The sequence below is a fragment of the Copidosoma floridanum genome, unplaced genomic scaffold (genome assembly GCF_036245765.1).
Source record: "Copidosoma floridanum isolate Cflo_tuat_1 unplaced genomic scaffold, Cflo_Japanese_pri ptg000032l, whole genome shotgun sequence".
Lineage (NCBI taxonomy): Eukaryota > Metazoa > Arthropoda > Insecta > Hymenoptera > Encyrtidae > Copidosoma > Copidosoma floridanum.
The window spans coordinates 7350015-7369233 of record NW_028321909.1 but is presented as its reverse complement, the minus strand read 5'-3'; the positions used below and the strand labels follow the sequence as shown (position 1 = coordinate 7369233).

At 33.8% G+C, this 19219-nt stretch overlaps 6 protein-coding genes across 9 annotated transcripts; 1 reads left to right on the top strand and 5 right to left on the bottom strand.

The window, feature by feature from the left end:
- The first annotated feature begins 416 nt into the window (after window positions 1–416).
- LOC106646639 (uncharacterized) lies at window positions 417–2572 on the top strand. Its single transcript, XM_014362719.2, has 4 exons — window positions 417–1056; window positions 1152–1800; window positions 1882–2154; window positions 2239–2572. The coding sequence occupies exons 1-4, from the start codon at window positions 800–802 to the stop codon at window positions 2440–2442; spliced, it is 1383 nt and encodes a 460-aa protein (XP_014218205.2). The 5' UTR covers window positions 417–799; the 3' UTR covers window positions 2443–2572.
- A 1620-nt stretch (window positions 2573–4192) lies between these two features.
- LOC149373369 (poly(A) RNA polymerase gld-2 homolog A-like) lies at window positions 4193–5771 on the bottom strand. The gene is made up of 6 exons (XM_089597493.1): window positions 5610–5771; window positions 5138–5366; window positions 4849–5017; window positions 4639–4782; window positions 4443–4571; window positions 4193–4374 (listed from the first exon to the last, which is right to left on the bottom strand). Exons 2-6 carry the CDS (start codon window positions 5351–5353, stop codon window positions 4193–4195), a joined length of 840 nt encoding a protein of 279 aa, XP_089453619.1. The 5' UTR covers window positions 5354–5366; window positions 5610–5771.
- A 727-nt stretch (window positions 5772–6498) lies between these two features.
- Window positions 6499–7380, bottom strand: LOC106646650 (poly(A) RNA polymerase GLD2-like). The gene is made up of 4 exons (XM_014362728.2): window positions 7265–7380; window positions 6991–7168; window positions 6798–6919; window positions 6499–6715 (listed from the first exon to the last, which is right to left on the bottom strand). The coding sequence occupies exons 1-4, from the start codon at window positions 7290–7292 to the stop codon at window positions 6579–6581; spliced, it is 465 nt and encodes a 154-aa protein (XP_014218214.2). The 5' UTR covers window positions 7293–7380; the 3' UTR covers window positions 6499–6578.
- Window positions 7381–7403: 23 nt separating this feature from the next.
- On the bottom strand, window positions 7404–8282 carry LOC149373368 (poly(A) RNA polymerase GLD2-B-like). The gene is made up of 3 exons (XM_089597492.1): window positions 7923–8282; window positions 7690–7858; window positions 7404–7615 (listed from the first exon to the last, which is right to left on the bottom strand). Exons 1-3 carry the CDS (start codon window positions 8136–8138, stop codon window positions 7404–7406), a joined length of 597 nt encoding a protein of 198 aa, XP_089453618.1. The 5' UTR covers window positions 8139–8282.
- A 626-nt stretch (window positions 8283–8908) lies between these two features.
- Window positions 8909–12514, bottom strand: LOC106646645 (poly(A) RNA polymerase gld-2 homolog B). Of its 3 annotated transcripts, none has more exons than XM_089597387.1 (9): window positions 12397–12514; window positions 10687–10740; window positions 10352–10593; window positions 10121–10295; window positions 9904–10050; window positions 9687–9815; window positions 9423–9603; window positions 9230–9348; window positions 8909–9129 (listed from the first exon to the last, which is right to left on the bottom strand). In XM_089597387.1, exons 3-9 carry the CDS (start codon window positions 10571–10573, stop codon window positions 8990–8992), a joined length of 1113 nt encoding a protein of 370 aa, XP_089453513.1. In that variant the 5' UTR covers window positions 10574–10593; window positions 10687–10740; window positions 12397–12514; the 3' UTR covers window positions 8909–8989. The 3 variants fall into 3 exon arrangements, with proteins under 3 accessions (XP_089453513.1, XP_089453512.1, XP_014218210.2); XM_089597386.1 differs by lacking the exon at window positions 12397–12514 and adding an exon at window positions 12323–12363 and having other exon boundaries at window positions 10687–10810; XM_014362724.2 differs by lacking the exon at window positions 12397–12514 and having other exon boundaries at window positions 10687–10838.
- Window positions 12515–13828: 1314 nt separating this feature from the next.
- Window positions 13829–19142, bottom strand: LOC106646608 (poly(A) RNA polymerase gld-2 homolog A). Of its 2 annotated transcripts, XR_016293410.1 has the most exons (12): window positions 18653–19142; window positions 17998–18263; window positions 17327–17919; window positions 17129–17250; window positions 16786–17069; window positions 16540–16708; window positions 16320–16463; window positions 16117–16245; window positions 15841–16030; window positions 15520–15635; window positions 14672–15449; window positions 13829–14208 (listed from the first exon to the last, which is right to left on the bottom strand). XR_016293410.1 is itself a non-coding variant. In XM_014362677.3 (11 exons), exons 2-11 carry the CDS (start codon window positions 18187–18189, stop codon window positions 15289–15291), a joined length of 2100 nt encoding a protein of 699 aa, XP_014218163.2. In that variant the 5' UTR covers window positions 18190–18263; window positions 18653–19142; the 3' UTR covers window positions 13829–15288. The 2 variants fall into 2 exon arrangements, 1 of the variants encoding a protein (XP_014218163.2); XM_014362677.3 differs by having other exon boundaries at window positions 13829–15449.
- Window positions 19143–19219: the final 77 nt, after the last annotated feature.

The window sequence follows — 19219 nt, the reverse complement described above, 5'->3', positions numbered from 1 at the left end:
TTAGAATTAATATGATCCAGGGAATAAAAAGTCATCGTTGAACGAGCACCATATGCCATAATTATTAAAAAAAACGTAAATACCACCATAAATCCAAATCGTGATACACATATTTATATTTTACACTCTTTGCATCCTCCATTGTGTTGAATTTAAATTATTGTTTTATTTCCTAATAAAATATCTAAGTATCCTATTTATGTAGCACTCCGATAAGAGCTAGTAGGTATAGGAAATAACTCAGCTACCTGCACAGTGCATATTATACCTAGTTACATTGTATGTATGTACATAATACATAATTATGATATTATACATCAGTACGTATGTAAAAGTTCCGTAGGTATTGTAAATATCGTGGATGATATTTTTTCATCCTTCCTAGTGAATCCCCGCAAGATCCAAAATAAGTACGCCATAGATTATCATTATGTTTTATGCACTCTTTTTTTCATATTGTTGACTTGTATGCATAAACAAGATAGATAAAACAGGTCTGAACAAGTTTACTAGTCTGTACGTCGAGCGAGCGACACCCCAGCAGTTTCACCTGTAACCCTTACAACCTTTATACTTACACCTTAATTCTTACCCGTTGGTTCGTCAATTCCGAGTATTCCGACCCTACTTATCTCTGATTCCGACCATTCTATTGTTTTTCAATACAACTCGCGTGCATCAGGTATGGACAATCGACTATACAATCTCGCAGCATAAAGATCATGTTACATTGTTAGGAGGATAGGAGGTATCACGTGTGTCACGCTATTGATATAAATAGTAAGGAAATTAAGAGAAAATGAACGTAGATTGTTCGAACGATGATGATGTGCAGGCCACAGAAAACAAGCTCGAGTGCCCATTTACCTGGGTGATGGACGAAAATCTCGCTCAAACCTATGAGCAAGATGCGTTCGTCAACATCGAGGATCAGCCGATCAAGGCGCTGATGCACTCCATCACCCTCATCTACGTGCACGTGATAAAAAAAGATTTGCATACTGCTTACGCCAAGGTCAAGGAGACCATTGAAGTACTCAATTCGATGGATTTCCCGTGAGTTTATCATTGTGTTCATACTTTAGCTTATTTTTGTTATGATACTGCGCTGTTTCAAACTATTGTGTGACAATATCTATGTTTGTTGGTAGGCAACTAGAAAAAGAGGGAATATCCATCAAAATCTTGGTACATATTGTTAGAGCAAGCCAGTACCACTATTACGTGGCAAGAGGAAATCATGCCGGAGCACAGAAAATCTTGGCGGAAGTACCTTTGCTCGATGCACAGCAGCTACGCGACAAAACCAACATTGGCACCCTCAATGGCTGTAAGAGCCTTTCGTGGTCTGTATTCTTTGATGCGCCCAAGAGCATTGCCCTGGCTTATGCCTCAAGAGCTGTTCAAAACAGCCCCAACTGTGCACTGTGGCATTTTATCCTTGGCAAAAAAATCCGGCACTTGCGGCGTGATGATTCCAACTTTGAGCCTCTACCAGACGAGATCAAACACCTGCTCAAAGCATACGAGTTGTCTGGAAGCCATTACTATGGAGTTTTTGTTGCTCAAATGTACGGAGAAATGAAAGAGTATGGCAAAGCTAAGCAGATAAGCATGGAAATATATAACAGCAATCCACAAAGCGTTGGTATAAGATTGAGATTGGCTTTAAATTTTATAAAGAGCAAAGATTACGATTATGCCAAGGACTGTCTAGATTTTGTGCAAATCAGATGTGTAGATAATAGCATGTATCTCCATTACAAAGGGCTTTACTTTGAAAAACAAAAAAATTACCAGGTAATTAATTTTTTGTTTTTTCATTTGTGCTACTGTACATGTAAGTTTTCAGGAAGATGTTGATAATTTGGATCTTTGTAGATGGCTGCCTTGTATTACAGTAAAGGTGCAGAAAAAGGAAATTACAAGGCAGACCTGCAGTATGCGAAATGCATGTCGCTTCTCAACAAGAAATTTAATTACGTCAAACATTTGGACGAAATGTTGACAAGGCACAATAAGAATACTACTCTGGTGCAACAAATATTTCTACATACAGCCATGCAATTTTATTTCATAAAGATCGACATTAAGAATGCTTTAACTTATTTTTTAAAAGCTATCCAAACAAGTCCTAAAAACAAACAATTGAAGGTAAACTTAATGGTTTTTAGCTGTGCAAATGAATTTCAGACTTTTTTTTTTCTCTAATGGTTTCAATTTTTTTTTTTTTTTTAGAACTACAAAAACATTACGATGGACTACAAAACGTACAACATTGTTGAATTTCTTTATAATAAAATACTTCCAGAAACACACCAGAAATATCCAATACTCCCTTACGATTTGTCAGACGTCATTAATACAATTGAAAAATTGTATCCTCTATGTAGCACTGATGGCAATTCGTTGTCATCAAACGTAGAAAATATGGAATTATAAAAAATATTAAGTAGATTTCATCTTATGAAAATGACCTATTTTTCAATCTACGAGATTCACTGTGTACTTGCAAGTTACTTGCATTAAATACAACTTTGTGTTAAAAACTTTTTTGTTGAATTAATTATTGCATGCAGTTAAAAAAGCATTTTATATAACTAATGATGTATTTTTAATCATTGTAAAAAGTAACTATAAATCTCAGATTTGAAATTAAAAAAAAAATTAGTAACTTGTAAAAGACTTGATCAAGTTGTATTTTTTCAATTATAAAATATATTGCGCATTGACCAATAGTGAGTTAGTGTCAAAATCTAAAAAACAAAGGAGAATCTTAAAAAAACTAAAAGTTAAAAGAAGCAAATATTTTATTACTTGCACAAAACTTGCCATCATGAATGATATCTCCTATGTAATGAGAGAAACGCGTTTTAAAAAACCCAAGAAAATTCCTGAAAATAAAAAATGTGCCCCAAAGAAAGTTGTATTAGGGTTCTTTTATATAAATGAAAACAGCATGAAAAAAAAAAAAAAAAAAAAATTTCAAGTGTTACACTGTGCTGTGAATCGAGTAAGTACCGGACCTACCTCTTCATCAGAGTGATCTCAGCGATTTGTACGCGTTCTGACCTGCTACAGTTGTTTATCATTATTATATAAGCTGACATTCTTCTATGTGACCGTAAAAGTCAGCGTAGGAAAAAATAGTTGAAAGTACCTCGTTTCTGCAGTGTCATATATCAAATATAGAATAGATGACGGTGCATTTTACATATAGTAGGAATGATTAAAATTTACGGCAGCCGTTGATAAATGGACTCTACTCACCTTGAAAATCTGTCCCTGTAGTGGCATTGCGTTACTTTCTTCAGACAATGTATGAGCTAATGGTATGACAGAGGCTCCTAAACCTTAACTAAAAAAAATTGTGTGCAGATGGAACTTTGTCTTATGATCTGCATAGCTTGAAAGCAAGTTAAGAAAAACTCTCATATGTAATGGGAAGATAATGATGCCACACTTGCTTCCAGAGACGTGTATACACACACATACATATAGATGTCCACCTTATTCCACAGGAAATACATGTTCCATTAATTTCAGGGATGAGAGTAAAAAATGTATCGCGTGATCATTTATAAACTATACTCAATGGATGGTTACTATTCAAGATCTTAACTCTAATTAATTCGTTGATATTAAAAAGTTTTATTACTTTCATTACATTACATACTTCAATTACATAATACAAAAAAATACAAGTGGAAAGGTCAACCTTCAGAGCAAAATGTGACATAAAACTTGGCTATACTCGTAATATAAAAATAAAAAGATCTTAACTGGGACGGATAAATAAATAATTTATGAAAAACTTGAATCGAAAATAGATTTCAGGGTGTCATGTGCTAATAGTTTTAAGTAGGAACTAAGAAAAATACTTTTAATTCTTTCAAAGTCCGAGAGTTTGCGTACTGTCGTGCCAATATTTCCCAAGTGAAAAGGTTCTGTAACAGTAAAGAATACACTCGATTGAAATTTTTGCATGGATGAATTTTATTTCACTCTTACCTTCAATGAAAATATATCCTTTGCTGTAAGAAATTGTATCATGGGTACTGTCCCACTTGTATTGTAACATTGGAATTGAAAGTCCTTTCCGCACCGAAATGACATTCTTTTGATAACTACATTAAAATTAAAATTTCAATATTTGTTCGTATTTTGAATGTCGTATGTCAAATGAAATGACTTACTTAAAGTTGCTGTAGTAAGAAAAAAATTGAAGAAGAAGCTCATCCAATGTCTGTCGATTTTTAGAGTCAAAAGGAATGTCTAGTTTTTCAAAAAAGTCCAATTTTTCAGCATCTATATCATGTTTGAATTTATCTTTCAAAAGATCTTGGAGACAAGGCAGAACTGGTGGCTGAACACCTACTAAAGTTAAAATTTACATTCCTTATCCCTATGAGCGATTAAAACGAAATATCAAGTTTTCTTACCTTGTAAAAAATTTATGAACATCAGCATTAATAGGTAGCTTGAAAAGGATCTGTAATGCGAGTCAGTGATCTTGTGATGCTTTGCCCATAGTTTAATTACCACCGCCAATGGCTTAACTCGCCAGTCAACTAAAGAATGAGTGTTATTCAGATTGGGTGTTAAAAGGATATTGAAAATGTTGAAAAAATCATTGACCTTGTGCATAACAATGTAACAAGTAAGTGTTTCTTATGTTAGCAACGTTGCTACAATTGATATCCACATTTAAGTCAAACTGGGTGTCTTTAAATTTGAGAACTGGAACCGTGGCAGGTACAATTTTAGCAGAACTCAATTGCTCTGAAACAAGAATTCTACCTGAATGTTGTGTCAAGAACTTGAAAATAAATTTAAAAGATTATTTACCATATTCTTTCTCCAAAGTTTTCAACAACTTTGTCAGGGTGTTCAAACATATTTGTTTATCAGTATTCATTGGCTTTGATATAAAGCTAAAGTCTATGTCACTGCTTTTCAGTCCAAAACCATTGATAGTCGAACCAGCCACTAACAAACTCTTGTCAGGGAATTCCGTCTAAAATATGAGGAAAGATAAGTTAAGATCTTCTAATTACTTTATTCACCATAATAATGGACTAACGTTTACAAATATGCATCATTTAAATAATTATTTGAATTATTCTAATCGTCATACCCTTATGCACCTGCTGAGCTGCCTCCAGAGGAACATTTTGTTGACGTATTCAGAACGCGTTTGCTTGTTACTCTCAAACTTATTCCAAATCTCTTTAGACAAGCCAGACAAGACGTAACAACCCTCCGGTGGACTTTTTACTTCCAAAAAAGCGTTAGCCTTGGTGTAGAACCTATCCGGAGCCTCGAAACACAACACCTGCCAACCTTCAGCCATTTTTTACGAATACCTAACAAGAAAAGTTAAACAATTGTTACTACAAGCTAAGATATGATTTAAACCACTTGGATAAATTCTATTGTAAGGTTGATACTCCTTGAGTAGCTGCTCATAGATTCATGCAGGAAGTGCACATCAGTAATCGTATTTTTTCCAAAATTTCGTAATACAATTGCGCAAAATAAAAAAATTCTTATTAAGTATTTATGAAGGACCGCGACTATCACCACAACAAGTATTGAAACTACTTTACCTTAAAGAAACCAGATGGTATATATGTATATAAATACTTCAACTTTCGCACAAAAAAAAAAAACTTGTAAAAAGCCGAGCGTCCAGAACAATCTGCACACGCGCAAGTCTTTTTGCTCACTAAGTGGCCCAAGTACCCATGCAAGAAAGGATACACTGCATAGTAAGCACATAGAACGAAAACAAAGGACCAGCGTCGATTCGTTTGTTATCGCTTTTTTTTCCTTTGTTATATACTTATACAATGTCCGGTCACCGGTGTGCTATTTCATGCTATTTGAGACTGCATGCAGCGCCAAATTGATAATACCCGTTAGGCACCTAACTTAGGCTGCGTATAGGTAGGTATATATACATGGAGTCTTGAACTTCCAGGACCAGCCCGTATGCCCGTGTAAGTGCGAGAAAGAGAGTAATATGTTCTTGCTTCTCACTCGCACTCAAGTTCAAGACTCCATGTATTCGCAGCCTTACACACTGCAACGCACTTGGGAATCCCCGTCTTTTGCCTCCCCTCCGACACTTGTTTTTTTTTTACATAATAATATGCATCAATTACAAGAGATTAAAGGATGGAGAATTCATATTATTTATCCGTGGTCAAGATATGAAATAAATATATTTAGTAAGGGATGATAAAAGTACTCATGAAAAATAAGGATGAAAAGCAAAAAATTTATTTAGTTTGTTTAAAAATTTTTTATTTAATTCGTTCTGTTTCTAGTGGGTTGAAAAAATTTACATCTTTCTATAAATAAACCTTAAATGTATTTTTTAAGCGTGAAATTTATTAACAAGATTTTATGAAAAATGAACCGTTCTCGATTATAAAAAGAATCTTTACTTCGAAGCATATTATTTTTATTACATACAAGTGTACTATTCGAGGAACGTAAAAGGATTACATGAAAAATAAGTTACACAGAGGAAAAAAGAAAAATAATATTTTGTTGTAATGAGCACACAATGATTAACAATTAAAAAATAGGGAATCTAAGGTCTTAGAGCTGCTAAGTCTGTCGTTTGAAGACGAAAAAATTTTTTTTATCCTTGCAAATTCATTAATGTAACGTACTGTTTTGCTTATGTTTGCCAAATGAAAAGGTTCTAAAGAAATAAATGATAAAAAATGTAATCGAATGAAATACATACTTCATGTATGAACTGGTTAAATTTTCTCAGTACATACCTTCAATGATAATGTATAAATATCTGTATGTATAGGTGGACATGTCATGGTAGTATGTTATCTTGTATTGTTGTAGTGGAATAGCACGACCTTCTCGGACTGATATAACATTTCTCGCAAAACTAAAAGAAAAAAATCCATATCAATGTGTTATTTTATCATACTTAGGATTCATATCCCATCAAATACGTACTCAAAATCCTTGTAGTACGAAAAAAATCCAAGAAGTAATTCAGCTAGAGTTTGGCAGTTTCGAGAGGTAAACGGAATGTAAAACTTTTCAAAAAAGTTCAACTCCTGAATATTTTGGTCACGCTTGAACTTATCTTTCAAAAGATTTTGAAGACAAGGTAGAACTGGTGGCTGAACAGCTTAAAAAAAAATAATAATAATAAAAAGGGAATTTATATTTGTCAATACTCTAAGTGGAAAGTAAAACAATTTGACAAAATAAAGAAAAAATGTACTTTGCAAAAAGTTAATCAGCATCAGCATCAATGAGTAGCTAGTCAAGTATGAGTCTCTAAGCCTATGATGCTTTGCCCATAACTTAACAACCACCGCCAACGGACGAACCCTCCAATCAACTGGAAAAAAAATGGCATGTCATCGATTAACATTCAAAGATTTTTTGAAGATTATTTGGTTTTGGGTTAAAAAAAGAAGGTTACCTCTCGAATACGTGTACAATAAATGTGTGTTTCTTATATTAGTTGTATTACTACAATTAATATCCACGCTTATGCCAAATTGCGTATCGTCAAATTTAATAATCGGCACAAGTGCTGCTGATATCATTTCAGAAGCACGCAAGTGTCCTGTGCGACAAAAACAAATTACAAAAGCTTTCAAGGTAGGATAAAATTGATTTAAGATTCAAACATTAATTAACTGTATTTTTCTTTCAAAGTGGCCAAAAGTGTCCTAAGAATAGATACACACGTCCACTTGTCAGGTGTTGAATGGTGCGTTATAAAAGTAATGTCGGCGTCACCGTCTTTCAAACCAAAACCGTTGAAAGTAGAGCCAGCCAGGTAAAACCCATAATTTGGAAATGCACTCTTCAATTAAAATTAGACAATAAATTTCAAATACATGGCTATTGTTAAATTAAAATAATGTTACCATCACGCATTCGCCAAACTGAATCCACATTAAAATCTTGTTTTTCAACTCTCTATCTGTTTGCTTGTTGGTTTCAAATTTATCCCAAATCTCTCTGGACAGTCCGTACAAAGCGTAGCAACCACCCGGAGGATCCATCGTTTCAGAAAACATTGAAACATTGGCGTGAAATTTTGCCGAAATTTCGTAACAAAACGTTTGCCAATTTTCTGACATTTTTTTCCAACGGATAAAACTAATATAATGAAGAAAAAAAACGCGCAAAATCTAGTCTTTGAACTATCAATTCTGACAATAGCTTTACTTTTACGCGATTAAAAATTTGAAGCACACTGCAGCCTTTGTCTTAACAGAAAGAAAGATATTGGTGATCCGTTCAGAGATGAAGTCGAACTACCCGAGAATCTACTGAGTTAGCTCTTATATACCCTGTCTCTGTGAGCTAGGTGCAACAAGTTTATTATATATACATGTATGTGTGTAACAGTGTAGTATTCGCTAAATGAAGTTTTCTGCTCTTTGTTCTCATTTGTTTGGCTTATGGTGCACCGAGGCAGGAACCGGCGAAAATACCGGCGGTGGCGCGAGATTAGGCACGAATGCGGCGATAGTGTGATGGCTCTGTTCGGCGTACTTCGTCAGTTACGTCACGTGATCATAAATAATGCGTGCGAAGGAGATGGCGATATCGTGTTGTTTCACTTTTACGTTTGTGAGTAATTGTCGAGTGACCATTGCCGAACGCACAGCCATACCCTTTTGCCGTGATATTACTTATGTGATACGCAATTCTTGGAACTTCATCTTGCCCTTCTACATGTTTGGCATATGGTACTACCATTCGTACAGTGTGCAACATATAGGTAGGATCAAGTTTCTTATAAAAGTAAGTGATGTTTTGACGGTGGCGAAAATCGGTATTGAGATCGGTATTGAGATAACATTATTTTACGAGTATTATACTTCAAAAGTTTTATTTGGTCATCAAGTTTCGTCTAAGCTACATGATATACGAAATGTATAGAAAAAAAACTTAAAAATTAAAAAAATCTTTCGAGATTACGTATTTAGATAAACTTTGAAAAAATACACTTTATGTCACGTCTTTCAATGAGTTTTTGGTGAGCTTTTTTGAAAGCCGCTCTCGTTTTGTTAAAACTTTTTTCATCACTGACTTTTCTTGCCGCATTTTTCTGCTCAAAAGGTTCTACAATGTTAAAAAAAGAAAAATCAATGTAAAGATATTAAAAACACAATTAAGCGCAAAGCTTTCAATTAATTTAAAAATTTAAAAATTTAAAAATTACCTTCCAACTTCAAAATAGGACTGCGGTAAGAATGGAAAATTTTTTTATCAACCATTGTTATCCATTGGTTTTTAGGATATGCTGCTCCTAATCTTATAGACATTACCGTCATGTCAAAACTAAAAATTAATATTACGATTTAAAAATAAGATGTAACTTGGTAATTTTGCCCACTTTTTAAATAAGATGTTACTTGAATTTATTGTAGTAGTCAAAAAAACCTAGAAGTAGTTCTTCAAGGGTCTGATGATTATTTGAAGTGAACTGAATATTCATAGGCTTAAAGAAATCTATGTCAAAAACTTTTTCACTCCTTGAGAACATTTTCTGCGCAGATTTATGTAAGCATGGTACTACTGCTGGTTTTGCTCCATCTTAATGTATAAAGGGAAAAAGAAATAATAAATGAAAAAATTTAGATGCTAAAATGAATTCGTTTAAAAAAAGTCATACTTACACTGTAAATAATGAATAAGCATGAGCATCATATGATAACTATTGAACGAGTGTTCAAATGTACCAAATAAATTTTGATTCTTAGCAAATAATTTGATAATTATTCCGAGAGGTTTCACCCGCCAATCCACTATGTACATTAGTAAAAAAAACAAAGTGATTAATATTTATGAAATACGTATCAGCTTATTGAAAACTTAAACCAATATTGTCTGTACCTTGAGTATAACGAAAAAGAAGATGAGAATTCAAAATAGAATCCATTAAATTCATTGTTACATCAACATCGTAACCATTGATCAGCTCTTTGAAGTATATGTAAGGTTTGTCCCCCATTTTTCTCATTTGAGCTTGTGAGACAGATGCTAAAACGTTAAGTTAAACGTCACCCAAACAATCAAACCGTAAGTATTATCTCAAAAAACTTATGCCCACGATTTGACTTGAAAATGTTGATTATCCATGACAGTTCAACCCCCATTTTTTTTTTGTTGTGTTTGTGCTTAACTTTTGATCTAGTGAGTATGACAAGATCGACATCACTTGTTTTTAATGCAAACCCATTCAAGGTGGAGCCAGCCATGAAAAATCCATAAGCCTTCATTTTGGCCTAAAACATTTTGGGAGTTTAGCACCATATCTTTACTATTAATCAATTTTCCTCACCCCGCAATAATTTGAAAATGACTTCCAAAAGTTTAATTTTGTAAAAAGATCTGCAGCGTTTTGTTTGTGGCCATTAGCTGTGTCATAAATGTCCTTTGACAGGCCAGTCAAGGCGGTAGGCGATTCTGGTGAGCTCAAAAGTAAGGAGGCATTTCGTATAAACAAATCTGGTGCTTGCTGACAGTACACAACCATCCGGTCGTACGGATGGAGCTCTTCCATGTTTACGTTTATAAAGTGCTCTGAAACCAAAGAAAAAAAAAATGTATAACCTCACAAAACTATTAGAGAGTTTTTTCACTTAACCATTCAAATTTAATGTAAAAATGGCTTACCTTAAAATAAGGATTTTTATTTGTTGATTTTAGATTGTTTTTTATCTCGTACACCTAGACAAGATAGATTTATAGCACACAGTTATCCTACCTCTGGACCTATACCGTCGTAGAACTCGTATACCTATATATACTTAAGTCGATCATGGGTGTTTTCCGCAATCATCACCAGCAGGTAATTTAATGTTGCGCTTTACGCTATATACCATCAGGTCGGTAAGTCAACTACCTTAAATTAACTGGCGCTCTGTTCCGTAATCTGCAAGAGCGCAAATTTAAATTACTTGCTGGTGACGACGATTGCGGAAAACACCCCAAGCGGCGTTACCACCACGACCTACGTAACTTTGCAGCCTCTGATTTTATCATTCTGATAAAGAGAGCACGGTGTAAGATGTACGTAAAGTTATGTGTAGTAATTAAAGTAATTACTACTAAGTAATGCCATATGGTCGATTTTATTAAACCATATGAATATCTCTATTTTTAGAGGTCGACTTTTGAGTAAAAAATAGATTGTAAACTTGCCGCAAACAGCACAAACCACGTCAACTTTTTATTATCTATCCATAAGATTAGTTGCGGCTGGTTTATAATTATCAAAGTAACTTTGCTGTAAATAGCATGAGTTATTTGGATCAGCGCCATCTAGCGGTCTTTATTTTTTGGCCAAAAGTGGCTCCTAAAATTCTCAATCAGAGCATTCCGGATTAGAGCCATTTAGTCAATTATAAACCAGCCGCAACTCATGATGAAGCTATGAAATGAAAAAATAACGATACGTGTGTTTTTGGCGGCAAGTTAACAATCCATCTTATGCTTGAAAATTTATCTTCAAAAGTACAAACACATAGGAGGTCGATTTTTTGGTAGAAAATAGATTGTTAACTTGCCGCCTAAAACACACGTATCGTTATTTTTTCATTTTATAGCTTCATCATGAGTTGCGGCTGGTTTATAATTGACTTAATGGCTCTAATCCGGAATGCTCTGATTGAGAATTTTAGGAGCCACTTTTGGCCAAAAAATAAAGACCGCTAGATGGCGCTGATCCAAAATAATTATTGCTACTTACAGTAAAGTCACTTTGATAATTATAAACCAGCCGCAACTAATCTTGTTAATAGATAATAGATAGTTGACATTTTCTGTGCTACTTGCGGCAAGTTTACAATATGTCTTTTACCTGTAAATGGACCCTGAACAGTATAAATATTCCACTTATCTTATACCGCTCATAAAATCTACCATATTTACAAAATTAAAATACTTTAGACCTTTTATCATTAACTCGCGGAAGCACAGCCCTTTAACTTTCTAGTTTAAATAAACAGCTAACTTATATAATATGTACATACCAAGATTTGTGTTACAGAAATCTTGAACAATGATTAAATAGATACGTTAAGTAACAAGTCCAAAAGAGACAACTAAAGAAAAAAAGTTTAAAAAAGAAGTTCAGTTGCACAGGAAGAGTCTCCTAAAAATGGAGCATTGGATCTCACTTAATTTAAATTACTTTACAATTTATCTTATACCTTAAAATCGACCTCCAAAACTATCATTATTCTACTTATCTTATATGGCTCATAAAATCGACAATATTTATAAAATTACAATACTCTAGACCTTTTACCATTAACTCATGTAAGCACAGCCCTTCAACTTTAGATTTCCAATAAACAGTTAACTTATATAATATGTACGTACATAACAAAATTTGTGTTACAGAAATCGTAAATCACGATCAAATATACACGTAAATTAATCAGTCGAAAAGAGACAACTGAAGAAAAAAGGTCTTAAAAAGAAAGAAGTCACACGAAGAGTCTCCTAGGAATGGAGCATCGGATCTCACTAATTGAAAAATACATTCATTACAGAGATGTAAATTTTAAGTGTTACTTATAAGTAAACAAAGAACCCAACCTTCTCTGATCAAGTGAGATCCAATGCTCCATTCTTATATGAGACTTTTCGTGTGACTGTGCTTCTTTTTCAGGCCTTTTTTCTTCGGTTGTCTCTTTAATGGACTGATTAATTTGTGCTTACATGAGTTATAATGGTAAAAGGTCAAGAGTATTGTAATTTTGTAAATATTGTCGATTTTATGAGCCATATAAGATATGTAGAATATTGATGTAGAAACTTGCCGCAAGTAAAATAAAAAATGTCAACTATTTATCGTCTGTTTATAAGATTATTTGCGGCTGGTTTATAATTATCAAAGTGACTTTACTGTGAGTAGCAATAATTATTTTGGATCAGCGCCATCTAGCGGTCTTTATTTTTTGGCCAAAAGTGGCTCCTAAAATTCTCAATCAGAGCATTCCGGATTAGAGCCATTTAGTCAATTATAAACCAGCCGCAACTCATGATGAAGCTATAAAATAAAAAAATAACGATACGTGTGTTTTTGGCGGCAAGTTAACAATTTATCTTATGCTTGAAAATTTATCTTCAAAAGTACAAACACATAGGAGGTCAATTTTTTGGTAGAAAATAGATTGTTAACTTGCCGCCTAAAACACACGTATCGTTATTTTTTCATTTTATAGCTTCATCATAAGTTGCGGCTGGTTTATAATTGACTAAATGGCTCTAATCCGGAATGCTCTGATTGAGAATTTTAGGAGCCACTTTTGGCCAAAAAATAAAGACCGCTAGATGGCGCTGATCCAAATAACTATTGCTATTTACAGCAAAGTCACTTTGATAATTACAAACCAGCCGCAACTAATCTTATAGATAGATAATAAAAAGTTGACGTGGTTTGTTTTGTTTGCGGCAAGTTTACAATATATTTTTTACTCAAAAGTCGACCTCTAAAAATAGAGATATTCATATGGTTCAATAAAATCGACCATATGGCATTACTGTAGCGTAAAGCGCAACATTAAATTACCTGCTGGCGATGATTGCGGAAAACACCCCATGGAAATAATAAAGATGTAAATTACCTGTAAAGGTCGCAGCAGTACTGCTAGTGAGTAAAGTAGATTAGTTCGACTCCAAACATTTAAATCGAACCATATTATGCAGAAATGTTAATTAAGACGCCTTGCGTTGTATTCAAAAAATTGTCAAGTATTTATTTTTCTGAAATAAATATAAAAAAGACTTAACGAAACAAATCGTTTACTCCATCTAAACACCTTTTCACAAGTATACTCATAAATTATAAACTGGTCTTGCTTGCTGAGGGATGAATTTATTTAATAACCAAGTAAATATTACAAACTTTTAATAAATCGTGTACAATTATTATGCAACTTAAGGGACAGTAGTACAAAAATTATTGTTACAATACGAGTAAAAAAATATAACTTTGCATATAATCTACAAATAGTTGTTGGCCTTAACATGGTTTAAATTTTACATAAATATCCTCATACAGGTATTTTCACAAAGGACTTAAAAAAAATTATCCAATTGTCTTACAAACTTTACTTCTATACTCGTGTGCATTACACAGTTTGATGAATCACAGAAAAATTGTTCCACCAAAATACGTTTTGTATTCTATTATATTTGCATGATACTTTTTGGGAAAAAATTTAGATTATGTTTATGACTTGAATTCGTTCAAGTAACGTATACTTATTAATTAAATGGCTATGGAAAAATCCAAGGGTTACAAAAATCCCTTTAAATAACAGTGATTTAATTACTCGTTTTACACAGTTGTAGTACGAGATGCTGATTACTATTTTTATTAATTTTTTTTAATGCTCGAAAATTCAAAAAATCATAGCATGACATAAATTATGGTTTAACAAATTATAAATAACGTATGTACTAATTTTAAATAATTTTTTTTTCTGACAATTTTTACATATACCTTGATAAAAGGTTTTTTTTTTTTTTTTTTTTTTTTTTTTTTTTTTTTTTTTTTTTTTTTTTAAATAATTTTTATGACCAAATTTTTTAATGTTTTTATAATTTTTTTTTTAACTCTTAATTATTTATGCTTAAGTATCGATACGCTAATACAAAACAAAATTTTTACAAGTTTAGCCAGAAACTGTTTTTAGAAAACACATTCCTGATCAAACTGAATATTTTGATGAACTATTGACCTGTACAGGTTCTTAAATATTTTAATAAAGATTTGAACGAGAAACTCATGACTTTTGAAACGATTATCGATTCATTCATAAACGATTATACGCAATTCTGAAGCTCTACAACAATAAGACTTCTCCTACGCGTCCTTTTTATATTATAAGGATACCTTCCAAAAACCACGATTTCTAGTTTATTGCACAATAAATACGTGTAACATTAAACACGTTACGCATTTTTGACACTATACAACCATTTCGGATTTGCTGTTTCTTTCATTCTTTTTCTCTCTTTTCAAACCAAACAATAGTTTCCCTCAAAAAATTCATCAAAAAATAGTGTAAATATAAATATAACAAAAATATTCTTAAACAAGAGAATACACAGACAGCTTTAAAGAACAGTATTATAATACCTTTCACTTCCAGTGTATATTGTTTCAGTACTTTTAAGCCTTAAGTTTCTTTTTTGCGATATTTAAATAATCGTTGACGTAAGTATGAAAACTCGACCTCTTAAGGATTAGAAGGTATGCTATCATGGATTATTGCTGTTATTATTTTCCAAATGTGTAAAAATACTGTTTAGATTTTTAGTTTTGTTCAGTTGCTCATACGTTTGTTTGAAAATATCCTTGATCATCTGAAAAGCAGCTGGATCATAAACAGATCTCGCTGTGTTGGTGTAATCAAAGGGTTCTGAAAAAAAAACAGGAACATTAACTAACGCTGCTCAAAGTTGAATCATTGATTTAATAAAGCTCCTTACCTTCTATGCACAGATATTTCCATTGATGAGGATCATTTTTTAAGGCACGATAATACCGACATGCTTCGATTGGTATTTTTGCAGCTAATCGAACTGATATTGCATATTGATCAAAACTAAAAATAAATTCTTCGTTAGATGGTTCAAATTTAATTTACAAAGCTTTCTATTTACACTCAGTAGGTCATGTTATGACGATAAAATAATTTTATTACTTGGTTCGTTTACTTAATCATAAACAAAAAATGTTTTAGAGTCAAATAGCACAATTTATAAGGTAGAATTCTTTCATTCTGAAAAAAACGGTATTCATGTACTTACTCAAACGAATCGTAGTATCGGAAAAACTCGATTAGAAGCTCTCCCAGCGTTTGAGTGTTGCGAGGCTCTAATGCATAACTCGGAATATTTAATTCTTCGTGAATGTCAATGCTGCGAATGTCAGAGAAGGGGTCAAACTTGCCCTTAAATAGGTTGTGCAAACATGGCAGCACAGGCGTATTCACTCCGCCTTCACATAAAAAAAAAAAAAAAACAAATACAAATAAATGTGTAAAATTGGACTTGAGGTAAAAAATATCAATAAAATTTACTCACATTGCAAAAAATGTATCACCAAGAGCACTAATGAATAACTAGATAACGTCATATGCCTGGCATTGTTGATATTTTGACACTGTGCCCACATTTTTACCACCAGCACTAAGGGCCTGACCCGCCAGTCAACTAAAAGTCATTGATAATCAGAAAAAAAAAAATTCACTTTTACAGAGTGTAGATTTTAGTAAGACAGTCATTACTTCGTGAGTAGCAATACATTAGATGAGTGTTTCGAACGCCTACTACATTGTTGTAGTTTAAATCGACATCCAAATTACAGACACTGTCATGTATCTTCAAAATTGGCACTCTGGCTTGTATTAATTCCAAGTTAGTGATACAATCTAGAGTTAAAACATGTAATCATTTATTGATAGATTTTAAACAATGTTTACTACATAAAATTTTTAAACCCGTTACCAGTCTTTCTAAGGCAGGACATAATTTGACCAAGGCGAATAATAGCTTCAGTTCTTTGATCGATTGCCGTATCTCTGACGAACAGGCACATATCTACATCACTACTATCGGTTCCGAAACCATTCAGTGTAGAACCAACCATATACAAGTTGTAATAGGGGAATCTGGCCTGTTGATGATTATAGAGTAAATCGTTACTCATTATTGACTGATTAGAAATAAAATATCATTTGATAAAAGGATTACCTTAATAAAAAACAGCAGTTGCCTCCACAGTATCATCTTTTTAACAAAAGTGCTGTAGCTTAGCTGGTTCTGCTCAAATTTATCCCAAACAGCTTTTGACAATTCATCATAGGGCGAACCTGTCACCAGATTTGTAGGCTTTTCGTATTGTAGAAGATGTGGTGCTCTGTCGATAAAACGATCTGCTGGAGTGTAAAATAATTTTGGAAGCATTGGTATCTCAGGCATCATCGTTCCATTGAACTTTTTCCCTCGTTGTCTCTGTAAGTTAGGACTGGTTCTTGCTGCAAATATATTTTTTCATCAAAACCCTAAAAGTGATTAGTTTGAAGGATAAACTTACTTGAGAAATATTTTTTTCTGTTCTGGTAGTTTTGAACCGTGTTTTCGTTTTGGTACAGATTACTCGTCGTCATGCCTGATGCGAACTTTCCTCGATTATTGTTCGTCCTGGCATTCTTGTTCCTGTAAAAAGAGTAAGTATCAAAGATTGTTGTCTAAAAAAAAACTCAGTCTCAACGTGAAAATCAAGTCATCTCACTGTTTATTCTTAGGCTCGGAGGTGCACGAATGTAGCGATTCCCGATCATCCAAGCTCTCAGTTTGACTATCTTCTCTGCAATGTTTGTTCGGCGTAGGAGATCGCGAGCTGAAGCCACTATCGCTGTTACTACAACTTGCATTATCCTTCAACTGCTGCTGCTGCTGCTGCTGCTGCTGCTGCTGCTGCTGCTGCTGTTGTTGTTGCTGGTCCATCTGTTGTTGCTCCTGATAAGTCTGATGCCTTTTACCGAGTTTGTTATTGCTGTTCCATTTGTTTTTCTTTACATTTTCGTTAGGCCGGTAATTATTACAGCGCGAGGCCACTGGTGTCACACAAAAACCGTTCGAATGATGTCTATTCAGATGTAGAGAAGTCGTTACGGGTCCATGATAGTTTTGATGGTAATTTTGGTTGTTGGGGGAGTTTAACCGTTGTAACCAATCATTTAGGGTCAAATTACCCTTACTATCTCCACCACCACCACCTCTTCCTCCTCCTCCGCGTCTTGTGTTAAACGGCCTGTAATTTGGACTGTGAATCTCGTGGCCGTTGTTGTAGCGCGGGGATTGATCTTGCTGATACGAGCCTTGCTGTAGAGATAATCGCGCTTAATTAGTAAAGAATTATGAAGCTTCAAGAAATTAATTGCTAATCCATAGAAATAGTACCTGCGTCACACGTTGTCTGTTAATGTAATTGGAACCATTGCGATTGAACTGATTGAACTCCTGATGTGCTCCATTGGAACTATTAGCGTAGTATCCCTGGTTTTGAATGGGAAAAAATTGACCATTTGGCTGATAATTCCCCATTGGGTGAACCATTGTGTGAGCATGAGGCATAAATCGCGACTGATGCATAGCCAGTTTTTACTGTTTCAATGTTGTTTTCCTTTGCTCAGCAAAGATTCCTGGTAGTTACTTTGCAGCTCCCACTAATTAAAAAAGAAGAAAAAAAAAAAAAAATACTCATAAGAACAAAGTTGAAGAAAATTTTTGTAGAAAATAGGAAAAGGATGTTTTCTAGTCTACGTAAAAATGTAATTTTAGTAAAATTTTGTAAAATTACGTGCAATCAATTTTTTTTTTATTTTTCAAATGAAAAGTATATACAACTTCTTAAATACAGATGCAATCAAAGTACAGAATAAGAAGTAAACGACGCAACAAACATTTCGAGTAAAAAACAGTTAAAAATCTATCATTAAAAATGAGGTTAGACGCCAAAATCTCGAATAGCAAGCAAAACGCCAAACGTAAACAATATCCAACAATCAATAGCGCAAAGACATACAAATATGGAGATAATGAAGAAGGTGATTACCTGATGAAGCAGTACGACTAGGAATGTCAACAATGAAAGCTCGCCGCTTCCATATCAACAAATAAAAACCCACATCATTTCGGTCTGCGTGTACGGAAACAATCCCCGTCGCGGGCGAGCGAACTTTTTTGAGGACTGCTTCAAATACCTCGACGACCTTGATCTTGATCTAATGATTTTTCCCTCCGTTTTCCACACGTGCAACGGTGCAACTGCCGAAGGTGGCAAAAACACAAAAACGTCCAAAACGTAAACAGTAAAAACACACACAAAATCGCGCGCAATTGTCCAGCGGATGAATTTTCTTTCTACTCCGTTTGCGTTTTCAAATTTCCGTTTTCGATTCTCGATGGACACGAAAGTCAACACTTGAAGGAATCCTATACCAAAATATACCTGAAATACCTTCAATATTATGATAAACCCTTTCTCTCTTTTGGGGTTGGGGAGAGAGAGCCGAAATCCGAATAACTCTGATGCTGTCGGTGCGTCGTCCGTCGACGCAACAATAACAGTTCGAAAATTCGAATTTTTCAACGTTACAGTTCGTTCGATTCAAAGCCGCAA

What these genes read in the sequence shown, in the direction of transcription:
- LOC106646639 (XM_014362719.2), top strand. Translation starts at nt 800, where the DNA reads ATGAACGTAGATTGTTCGAACGATGATGATGTGCAGGCCACAGAAAAC. An exon ending in CTCAATTCGATGGATTTCCC is followed by an intron (nt 1,057 to 1,151) that starts GTGAGTTTATCA and finishes GTTTGTTGGTAG; the next exon opens with GCAACTAGAAAAAGAGGGAA. An exon ending in AAAAACAAAAAAATTACCAG is followed by an intron (nt 1,801 to 1,881) that starts GTAATTAATTTT and finishes GGATCTTTGTAG; the next exon opens with ATGGCTGCCTTGTATTACAG.
- LOC149373369 (XM_089597493.1), bottom strand. Translation starts at nt 5,353, where the DNA reads ATGGCTGAAGGTTGGCAGGTGTTGTGTTTCGAGGCTCCGGATAGGTTC. An exon ending in AGCTCAGCAGGTGCATAAGG is followed by an intron (nt 5,018 to 5,137) that starts GTATGACGATTA and finishes CTCATATTTTAG; the next exon opens with ACGGAATTCCCTGACAAGAG. An exon ending in GTTCATAAATTTTTTACAAG is followed by an intron (nt 4,375 to 4,442) that starts GTAAGAAAACTT and finishes TAACTTTAGTAG; the next exon opens with GTGTTCAGCCACCAGTTCTG.
- LOC106646650 (XM_014362728.2), bottom strand. Translation starts at nt 7,292, where the DNA reads ATGCTGATGCTGATTAACTTTTTGCAAA. An exon ending in GCTGATTAACTTTTTGCAAA is followed by an intron (nt 7,169 to 7,264) that starts GTACATTTTTTC and finishes TTTTTTTTTAAG; the next exon opens with CTGTTCAGCCACCAGTTCTA. An exon ending in TTTATACATTATCATTGAAG is followed by an intron (nt 6,716 to 6,797) that starts GTATGTACTGAG and finishes TTATTTCTTTAG; the next exon opens with AACCTTTTCATTTGGCAAAC.
- LOC149373368 (XM_089597492.1), bottom strand. Translation starts at nt 8,138, where the DNA reads ATGTCAGAAAATTGGCAAACGTTTTGTTACGAAATTTCGGCAAAATTT. An exon ending in AGTTTGGCGAATGCGTGATG is followed by an intron (nt 7,859 to 7,922) that starts GTAACATTATTT and finishes TTTTAATTGAAG; the next exon opens with AGTGCATTTCCAAATTATGG. An exon ending in CACTTTGAAAGAAAAATACA is followed by an intron (nt 7,616 to 7,689) that starts GTTAATTAATGT and finishes TTTGTCGCACAG; the next exon opens with GACACTTGCGTGCTTCTGAA.
- LOC106646645 (XM_089597387.1), bottom strand. Translation starts at nt 10,573, where the DNA reads ATGGAAGAGCTCCATCCGTACGACCGGATGGTTGTGTACTGTCAGCAA. An exon ending in TCTTTTTCGTTATACTCAAG is followed by an intron (nt 9,816 to 9,903) that starts GTACAGACAATA and finishes TAATGTACATAG; the next exon opens with TGGATTGGCGGGTGAAACCT. An exon ending in GCTTATTCATTATTTACAGT is followed by an intron (nt 9,604 to 9,686) that starts GTAAGTATGACT and finishes TTATACATTAAG; the next exon opens with ATGGAGCAAAACCAGCAGTA.
- LOC106646608 (XM_014362677.3), bottom strand. Translation starts at nt 18,189, where the DNA reads ATGCATCAGTCGCGATTTATGCCTCATGCTCACACAATGGTTCACCCA. An exon ending in TCCGAGCCTAAGAATAAACA is followed by an intron (nt 17,251 to 17,326) that starts GTGAGATGACTT and finishes CTCTTTTTACAG; the next exon opens with GAACAAGAATGCCAGGACGA. An exon ending in AATGTATTGCTACTCACGAA is followed by an intron (nt 16,246 to 16,319) that starts GTAATGACTGTC and finishes AATGACTTTTAG; the next exon opens with TTGACTGGCGGGTCAGGCCC.